We start from the raw sequence: 10,971 nt of genomic DNA, 5'->3' as shown, positions 1-10,971 counted from the left end.
AAGTTGGGGGGAGCACCATGATCAATGGAGTCAAAAACACACTAGCCCAGTAATGAACGACATCTTAATCAACATTACATACATCGAACTCAGGTGGTGTCCTTCTTTGTTACACTCTATTTTTGCTTTGTTATGATTCTCTTCTTCCATTGGGGACAATAAAAATTAAGTTAGGGAAGAGAATAACTAATTAAATCCTCGAGTATTGTCAGAAATAATTAATTTTGTGCATCTAAATTTTGTCTCAATTTAAAGTTAACTAGGCACTCTAATCAATAAATAATTAACGGTCTAGATAATTATAGAGATATCAAGAAAAAAATTATTAAGGATACCCAATTAATAGAAAAATTTAGACGAGACTAAATTTTAAAGTAATTCTAGAACCCTTTTCCCACCATCTCAATGAAGAATCTGCTTTATGGGGGTATGGATGGAAAGATCGAGATATGTAAAAAAAAAAGAGAGATAAAAAAAAAAATTTAATATTTCTCACTAAGTAACTGGATCCCTTCGCTTAAGTAAGCATTATTGTTCACGTCAAAAGGTGAGAATGTAAAAAATCTCTTGTATAGTCAGTTTTAACTCGTAGCCTTTTTTGACTTGAGTTAGTAAGCCTGAGGGGTGCCTTACACCTAATGCCCTAAAGCCAACTGGTTTGGAAGTTATTGGTCTAAAGCTCGCTATAAGAGTCAATTAGAAAGCTTAAGGGATTAGGACATTGCACTGACTATACATGTAAATATTTTTAAAAAAAAAAGAGACTAAATTGTAAGAAGATAATAAATCCTGCTCACATCAAGTTTGAAGACTTAAAGAGTAGAGTGGGAAGTCGGTGAAAGAAGATCTCTAAAAATTTTATGACTAATACTCAATCATTAATTAGGTCGAATTGATAATCCAATAAAGTACCTCTTTAATGATCTTGCCGGATATCAACTATAGTTAGGAATGTCTAGGATAACTTTCAATTCAAGGATAATTTGGTGTACAATACTAATGTATCTATTTTACTCGAGGACGAGTAAAGTTCAAATTGAAGGGTGTGATGAATACTTAATTTAGGATGCTAGAGGTACTAAATATTGTAATCATTAATATTATTTTATTAAAAATTTAATACTATCTAGTCTATTTTGTAGGTAATTGAAAGTTTGGATTCATACGATTCAATTTGGACTCAAATTGGTTCAGATTTGAGTGAACCAAGCAATCAGCTCTTATTTCAGTGTGAATGCAACTTAAAGATCAAGGGTCAAAAAGCAACCTCTTCAATCAAAGGCTCAGATTAAAAGATAAATGAAACTAAGTATGAACACGACTTATTGATCAACAGAGGAGAATCAATATGAAGATCCAAGGGTCCTTATTCACACTTCCATCTCTCTTTTCATGAAACCCTAGCCTCCTCACTCTATAAATAGAACCCCAAGGCCTCCCTCTTTTTCAAGGAAGCCAACGCCTAAGTTCTCTTCAAGCTTCTCTCATTCTCTCTCCCTCTTCCTCTTCTTCATAAGTCTAGGGGAGGTACTAACCCTAGCACAACATATTCCTCCATAGATCTCTTTTCCACATTCTATCAAATCTAGGAGAGGTTCTAATCCTAGTACCGCTATTCTTTCTCTGTTACATATCCACTTTCATCAATTTTTCTTCCTTGGAGTTCCTGTACCAAGCCTTCCAGCCATCCTGTCGCTGTCTGCACGGAGAAAGATGAAGGATTCAAAGAGACACATCCACCATCGACCGCAGCAAGAAGATCAACTTGGTTTAGTTGTCTTGTATCATAATTTTTTTTTTTTTATTATGCTTTTTTATTAGATTAATGAAAAGTAATTTTATTTTTCATGCTTCTTTCTTAGTTTTTTTTATAATTTATTATTATTTTTTTTTATATTTTTAAAACAATCAACTAAGATCTCTACGGATACGATCTCGACTCACCCTATCTACATAGTAGTGAGTAGAATTAATTTTGGTGTACTACGACACGCATCAAGGACGAAGAAAGATCAGAAAAGGGAAGGACGAGGAACAGACGGTATAAGCTGACACAACAGGGCGAAGCTGATGATCAGCTGGATAGAATTTGGGGCCAACTGAGCAGGACAGAGGCTATAATAATCAAGAAGATTTCGAACGAACTTCGAAATCGAGAATCGAAGATCGGTCCGAAGGTTCTCAACATAAATTGCGATCTGATCCAGAGGAGGAGAATTTATCCGATCGTCCAATCAGGTGCAGAAAGCTGATACTACTCTGGGATACGGTACTATTTTCGGAGCCATTCAACATTGGATCCGGATAAGGAAGAAGCTTTCATTTTTGGATCTGAAGGAGAGTCATCGGTCGGATTTTCTGACCAACTATCTCGAGAAGAAAAAGTTTTTCTACTAGCCATGAAAAACTAGAGAAGAGAAGAAAACCCTAAAACAAAAACCCTAAGAGAAAAAGGATCCAAGGATGAGGACAAGGGAACTCAACTTGAAATCAGAGATGGCGCAAGAAGCAAAGCCCGAGAGCTCCTAGTATTGGGATAACCGACAGAACCTTCCACTACAGAGAATAGTGATAAATGCAAAGTAAAAGTCTGGCTGAAAGCGACTTCATATATATAGGACCTCTCAACGGTCTGAATGAAGTCGATCAAATCTAAATCTCTTCAGATATCGATACGTGGTGATATCTAGATCGATCATTGATCAGATGGTTCGACGTATCTGCTTTCGATCGTGCCACCTCATTGTTATCCGCGTGAATAGCGCAGAGCTAATGATGTTTTGATATGTGGCCAAAATCTACTAGTCAGAAATAAATCATCCAGTGCGAATTATCTTTTTGAAACGATGGCTCAATAATGATTTCACAGCTATCGAAATAGCAAAACAGTCGAAAATCTCTCGTACTCCAAAAATTCATTAATATCAGTAGTCGAGTCGGGGCTCGAGACGATACGTGACAACTTCCTTCGTCCAACACAAAACCACGTGATGATATACACGTCAGACCACCTTGGGCTTGAAAGTGGGGGGCAATTGTTGGGACTATTCAACTGACCCCCGACTTCGACTCTACATTGACCTTATAAACGCAATACTCAATTAACAATCAGCTAACCGACCGACAGCCGGCTATTATCAACTAACAAGGATAACTATGATGACTCGGTTAATATCCGACTGATGACCATCGGCATATCAGAGTTACCATCTGATTCTCATTCGGATCTCCACTGACCTACTACTATTACCGACATATAGTCGGCTTATCTCCTCAACACATCTAACCATTATAAACGGTTATCGACTACGTGTCACAGGCATTAGTGGGTATAAACGACCCATTAACTCCATGATTATGGTCCGATAATTTAGCGTCATAAAAAGCGGGACCATGTGCTCGATGGTTACATCAGAATCATCTATAAAAGGGAGGTAAATGAACAGCATGGATAAGATAATTCTGGACTAACACCTGGCCATTTCGATTATTTATTATTTGCTGTTCACCAACTCTCCACTGACTTAAGTATCGAAGGATCTCCGTCGGACACGATTTCAATCTGTGAGGATTTTGTTTTGTAGGTGCTCTTCATCGATGACAAGCGACAAGAATTGGCCATAATAATTTCTCTTTTTTTTAATAGATATATAATAGCTCTTTATAGCTAGAGTTGCATTCTCAATGATAGCAGCTAGATATACTAAAATTCAAAACAGCTCCTAGTTCATTTGGTGTTTCATTATCCCAAACTTAAATCTTCCCAGTTCTTGGAGCATAATTTGTCATTCAATCAGCTACACTATTAGTTTCTCTTATACATGTACTATGTATATCTTCAAAATCAACTGCTAATCCTTGACAATCGTTACTCAGGATGTTGAGTATGAATGGGATAAACTCACCCCACTTAAGGATTGAGATGAGGCCATCACTTTCTGTAATATTTCTTTCAAAGATCCATAGTATGAGAAAGAGAGGGAGTTTCATGCAAAGCCAAGGCCTCCATAGGAGAGGACACTCCATTTGAAGAGATAAACCTCAGGCTTCTACTGGTCGGCCTCCGGGATTACGAATAACTACACTATCTCCTACTATCCTGTCATTACTTGGAAGAGAACTATCAATATGATTTTATGCCAAAAAGGAAGAGCTTCCCAGAAATCCATTTAGGAGATGTTTGGTTGGGAGGAGTGGAAGTCTGAAATCAGAATGGATGACTCTTATTCCAACCATTTGGTTGAGAGGGGTCCCATTCAGATTTCGATTCCAGAATGGAATGGGAATAGCTCAATCTATATAGGACTCAATTCTTATTATTCTCTATGGATTCAAATTTTCATTCCAATTTCGATTCCGATTCCGATTCTGGTTACGAATCAAATGCTTCGGAGGATTTGTCCATTCCGATTTCGATTCCAAGCTATTTTGATTCTCATTTTCATTCCGATTTCGATTACGAACCAAATACTTCCTTAATATTTGCAATGTTTGAATGCTGTTGATCTTGTTTTGAAGATGTTTTAAAACATGATGGCCGATTATAGCATGCTGAGCATGATGCCTCATCAAAGGATCATCACATTAATTGCCATCATGTTTTGATAAATCATAAATGACATTTGTTTAACAATCTAAATTTTTAAAAGAGGTAGAGTAAAGAAGGCACGTGATTTAGAGAAATAAAAAAAAATTGTCAAAAAAAAAAAATTAAATAGACACTTGTGTGTCTTATTAGATGATCATCTCCATCGTCTATAAGCTCATCCTATACCGAATATTTTAAAATTCATAGAACCTTTCTTGTATTAGATTAAAAATTATAATATTTTGATTGCCACCTCTGCAATTAATTGAAAGCATTCTTGGCGTCCTAAAGAGAAATCCATTTACAATATTTATTCTGCCAAGGCATAAACAAAGCGAAGGCGGACTCTATGATCCCATAATGCTCATTGACTAGGGAAAAGACAGACCAGAAAAGCAACGAGTCACCAGCCATAAAATTCCCTCATTTTCAAACCTGCGAGGACTGCAACGCAAGTTGTGACCGCCCTTCCACCATGCTTTTGTTGGACAAACCTCAAAGGCAAGCATACCCCCAAAAGGATATTTAGCATGTCTGAGATTCCAATGAGCTGTCCTCTCACAGAGCACTGAATCAGATAAAAGAATTCTCTGCTGACCATATTATAAAATTTTGATGGTACCATGAGTTAAATAATAAACACTAAGTTCAATGATGGACCAACGCATCTTTACATTAAAAAAAGAAAAGGATTGATGGACACTATGCGTAATATTCAAGTAATTTCTCAAAGTTACATTGACTAGAATAGGTGCAATGACTTGGTCAAAACTTTATCATTGATATTATGAGTTTGTATGAATATGTATTTAATCCTATATCAATTGCATAATGAATAAATCTTGAATATTCATGCAAGATCAAAAAAATCATTATATTCTAACTAATTTTCTGGGATGAGTATCAAGCATAATAAACGATATGCTCTATCTGATCTATGATCCACCTGGACCAAAAGATACCGCAAATTTGGAGCCTTAGTTTAATGAGGATCGGCGCCCTCATATCATAAGCCTCCCATGAAAAATTTAGTAGAGGGAATTGAGAGAGGATGTAGGTATTATGAGGTGATAAAAGCCATATCAAAGAGAGTTGATCGTCTTACAGTGATTAAGTGCTTAGTTAGATGTACATTTGCAATAGTTTTGACGAGCTTTTGCAGTGAAGATACCATGCATCATTTATTATGTATTCCAGTACATAACCTTCCCACTTCTTCCATAAGTACCATTTTTGCAACTATATTGCCTTCATAGTAGTATACGTTGAGAAGGAACAGGATGAATCTAGAAACTAAGGTGAGATACACTGTTGTTGCACAGGCATCACCTATTGCTCTTTTCTTTCGGATTGTTTAAGAATTTGATATTGAAAAAAATGATTTGATTAGGCATGTTCACTTGTCTTCAGAACCTTTGTCAAGATCATACTATTACTAACACCAGCAACGTGTTAGACTCCGTGTAAGTCACTCAACTCCATCAATCAATGAAATCTCATTGAACATCATCAGCTCCCTTGAAGGAGATTTCAGATGCAAACAAAGACATTTTTCTTTTTCTATACAAGTTTTGAGCTTCAGTGGTGTCCAAATCTCAGGTTGCATCTATTTAATTTTGTTTTTAATCAAGAGAGTCTGGATTTTTTCTGCTAGGTATATGTCTTTGTACATGCACACTAGTGAACTATTAAGGAGAGTTCAGCAGCACTCTGCTAGGCCAATGTTTAATTTTCCCAACTTGGACAAAAGTTTCACCAACCTTCTACCTTCCACAGTTAATATTGAGAATATGAGATTGCAACCCTTTCAAGTCATCAACTTGAAAAGAAACGAAACATATGCAGGAAAGAATAACAACCATGTCCGAACATGAGATATGACTCATTTTTCAGTGCACTCTTCTAGATATTGTCAAAATTGAAGCTTAAAAGGGACAAATGAAAACAATAATTTCCAACACACCAATATCTATTACACATTCTCATTTCTAATTATAGTATTACAAATGCCTGAGAAACTGAAAGACTCAACTACAACAGGGAGAAGAGGGAGTCATATAGTACAAAACAAAATAAGCAATTCTCCAGGCAAAGAGATTCAAGGAATAGTTAAACACATTACACAACCAAGAGAGCTTCCTTATTCCACATCTTGTGCATTAGATCAAACTAATGAGGACATCCGCTTCAACTGGCTGGTCCTTCATCGACTTTTTAATGAACAAAGCTTACATAATTACTACATGATAATTCTATAATGTAGTTTATCTACAACCAATGACAAACCAAACTGCCTGAGGGGGGCTGGAGCACAACAACCCTATAAGAAGAACAAAGAATGGGAGAGTACAAATGCTAAGATCAGGACTAAACGGGAATGCAAACAAACAAGACTAATACAATAGAAGGCCAAGGAACATTTGAAAGCACTGGGCAACATACTCACACGCCTAAGAACAACTTTTGATGAAAAGCAAGCAGAAGGTCTCAGGCTCATGAAAAAAAAGCAGCCAAGAAAACCCACAAATAGATTACCACAATATTGGGACAGAGGATGCCTCTTCTAAAATAAGAAAATGCTGGGAAAGATGTAAAATGACATTTTAGAATTTTTACTGATTGTTCATAGGCTATCAAGAAGAGCCTTTTTGCAGGCCGGTGGTTGAGATGATTTGGGGCTGGGGACTGGTGATGGCAGGCCAATTACACTCAGCAAGAAACGCTTCTCCTGGAAAATACAACAAAGCCAGGTATTAGTTTAACAGAGAATTTCATTATGAAGTAGTAATACATTAGATGAAAGCAAATGCAAATGTTACAAAGAACATGAAGCACTGGCTTCATCCCTACTAATTCAACCAGGTTCATATTTCCCCCAGGAATATAAAAGAAAATGTCACCACATACAGTGATCATTACGTTGCTAAAAAGATTACATGATTCATGCAGGACACGTGTAAGTTTCCATTGGATATTAAGTGATGCTAAACTGAGATGTACCTTTAATGCTTGAAGCAACAGAAAGGCTTACACATATCTATTTTCTGTTTCTACACGTTATGTGATAAGGCTGTGAGTCTATGGGATTTGTGCTTATTTGAATATGCTTCGAGGTCACAGCAAGACATTAACATCATTGCTTACACTTGCTGTAAATTTTGGGGTTAGAATCCCATCTGCTAATGATTGGAAAGGCGGGGTTGTCAGAAGAGGTGAAGCAAACTCTGAATTTGAAATATTACAACTGTTTTCATCATTCTCCTTTGGCTTTGTAGTAGGAGGCATGATTTCCTCTGCAAGAAGAACAAGTCCCTCTCTGTAAAATACTTTCTCGGGCCTAGTTATGTGAAATAAATTGAAGGTACTGAAAAATCCTAGGTTTTATGAGTATTGATTATTACCTTGACAAGCAGCTATACCAAAACAATCTGCATCTTCATGAGGACCACTGACCTCAGTGTTGTTGTTAAATGGACGATCATCAGTCTGATGATCCTTTTCATTTCCCTGATTATTAAAGCGGCTGGATGACCCTGTGCTGTATTCAGAGCTTCCTTGACTATTTTCATGCAAATCAGATTGCCTGCTCAATAGATTAGCCATTAGTCTGATGGACATGGACCAGAATAACCAACAAAGTTATCAACCGAAGAACTGGATTATTACCTCAAAGATTGCTGACCTATTGAATCAGTGCTCATTAGTTCCTCTATCAGGTCCCTGAAATCATCAAGTACAAAATCTGTTCCAGAAATTTTCCTGCTCAGTATTCCACTCTCATCTGTTTGGGCAATGTAGTCTTGGATTTCCTGAATTATCAAATTCAATTACAATAACATACTAAATCAGAACCTCCTAATATACTCTGCCAATTATAAATAAATTAAACAGGTACTGCGAGTTAAAGTAGGCTAGTAATTGGCACCTTCCAGGCATCCTCAAGGCTCTCCTTGGTGTTTTCTGCATTAACTTTTTGTGCAAGGGAACTAAGCAGCTCGGCTTGCTGAAGCAACGCAGTTAATTTTGGATCATCCTTTTTAAGAAAGGCACCTCTACTCCTGTTGTCTGTTTAAATAGCAAGAAGGAGTATTTGTTAATGATGTAAGAAGCAACTTCTTGAAATAAATTTAAAGCAAGAATGAAAGAAGCACAAGTTTATCATTGTTTACCATTATGTACTGCTGTCCTCAAGTCATTACCAACATGAGTCAGCAACTCACCTGCAATCTTACAGTTTTGAGAAAGCACTGCCAGAGGAGGCCTTAGTTGATCTTTGTTCATTCCATGTTTCCTAAGATATTCTTCACTTATTTTATTTTCTTTAAGATCTGAAATATTGTACCTGTGTTGCAAAAAGCAAATTACATCAAGTGTGTCAATCAGTTGTTTAATAATCACTAAAATGGAAAAATGTGTAGTTTTGTTGGTGATGGTGATTTGCATCGATTTTTTTATATACCTCATCTGCTTAATGGGTAATGATAACTCCCTTGTCTCAGCTGTGATACGTCCATTTTGAATTATGACCCTCTTATTATTTGGGTTTAGGCATGAACCGTTATTTTCCTTGGACAAAGCCTCGTGCTTTGCTCTTTTCTTGCAGAGGGTAGAGAATCGGTTCTTCACTGCATTATCTGTTCTGTTGTTTAACAAATGATACGCATCAGTTCTATACTTCTCTTACTTATATATGCCTCTGTATGATTAGAAGTATGTTTCCAAAATAGTAGTCAGAGTAAATTACCTCCCAGAGACTACCTTTGCAATCTCGGTCCATCTGTTCCCAAAACCTTCTGGGCCTGCAAATGAGTTTTACTCCAAGGTGTCAGGACTATACCCGGATGTCAAGAAATAATCTCACTCTCAAGGTCGAAACTTGAATTAAAATAAAAGCAAGAGCACAGGGCCTTAAAATAACGAGTTTGTGCTCTGCAAATGTAAAGAGAAACTTAAAATAAATCAGTAGTTTGACAAGAGCTGTCACTGCAACATCCCTCTGTCCGAATGACCAACCACACATCAGAGAAAATATACTGGACCACATAACACACCAAAGCAATATGATAAATAATATAATCATGGATTTTTCTCAACAATTGCAATTTTGGAAACAAAAATTTCTACTTTGCAATCAAACTAGGTCCAAACTATATCTAGAAAATAGATATTTCCTTAAAAAAGCGACGCGGAAAAAAAAAAAAAAAAACCTGATGCATTATTAGTCCAATCCTTACCTCACACAAAAGCCTGTCCTCTTCGGGCGACCATCCACCTTTCTTGCACTCTGCATTCAAGTACGTATTCCACCTGCAATTTCGCCACCATGTCTCCATCATTTCAAACCAACAGTTCAATACAACCGCAATCGAATTAACGAAAAGATGGCTTCTTTTTAATTTTCTTTTAGCCCTTTGCAACTCCACCTACCTTCTTCGGCACTGTCTGCCGGTCTTGTCCTTGAATTGTGCTGCAATTCTCGTCCAACTGACCACAAAACAACATCAGAACCATTTCATCTAATCCAATTCAAACATCGCAACTGTTCTATCAAACAAAGCAAATTAAGAAAAGAAAGATAGAGGGAAATCCACAGTCTTACTTCTCGGTTCCATGAAGAGCAACTTGCTCTCGGAGCAGGTCATCCTCCTGCAAGAAACCACAACCACCTTCACTTCAGAAAACTCTCCACCCAAGCAAACAAAACACAAACACAAGAAAAAGGGAAGAAGGACAGACCTTTGGAGTCCAGCTGACAATATGCCGATCCTTCTTCGGAGGTCCCGCCGCGGCTGCCAGATCTACAGAACCATCAGAATTCATCCCCGCTGCTGCCATTTCCGATCTTCTCTCCATTCGGTAACTCCCGGCGTCATCCAACAACCTAAGCTAGAAAGCACGGATTCGATCGAAACGGAGCTCGTCGAAAAGAGGATCCCGAGATCGAATCGAAGAGATCAGCGGATCCAATCTCCGACGAATCGATGAGGAACAATTTCCCCTTAGGATCAATTGGGGTTCTCGAGCGCGCGAATTCGGATACGTTCGGAGAATTTGAAAAGAACGGCGAAAATGTGAAATAAAACGAGGAGAGGTAGGGATCAATAGAGAAACGAGGAAGGGGAGGTGATGATGGAGTTCACCACCGGTGCGTTTAATAACACCTCGAGCTCTGCGTGACCGGCTTTTTACTGAGGTGAAAAATTAAGTACTTCTGGTTCTACAGTGTTACTTAAACTATTGCTTACATCTTCTTCCCTATCTCCGACGAGTCGTGAACCGGGGATGGCTTTATTTATTGTTACCCGCTCGGGCGGTCTGGTCACCGTCAGAGGTTACCTTCCGCTGTGGAATGGGAAGTTTTGGGTGAATCTCAGGTTGGTAAG

General features: G+C 37.7%; 1 protein-coding gene across 1 annotated transcript; it reads right to left on the bottom strand.

Annotated features, from left to right (window-relative positions):
- Positions 1-6,520: 6,520 nt before the first annotated feature.
- On the bottom strand, positions 6,521-10,867 carry LOC105048579 (transcription factor MYB124). The gene is given in 13 exon segments (XM_010927921.4): positions 6,521-7,316; positions 7,733-7,881; positions 7,990-8,171; positions 8,255-8,397; positions 8,514-8,653; positions 8,758-8,930; positions 9,048-9,227; positions 9,333-9,375; positions 9,378-9,387; positions 9,823-9,895; positions 10,016-10,072; positions 10,188-10,234; positions 10,325-10,867. Coding segments are annotated over 13 exon segments (1,419 nt in total). The 5' UTR covers positions 10,442-10,867; the 3' UTR covers positions 6,521-7,211.
- Positions 10,868-10,971: the final 104 nt, after the last annotated feature.

This window comes from Elaeis guineensis, chromosome 7 (genome assembly GCF_000442705.2).
Source record: "Elaeis guineensis isolate ETL-2024a chromosome 7, EG11, whole genome shotgun sequence".
NCBI lineage: Eukaryota > Viridiplantae > Streptophyta > Magnoliopsida > Arecales > Arecaceae > Elaeis > Elaeis guineensis.
This window is presented reverse-complemented; position numbering and strand designations above follow the sequence as displayed.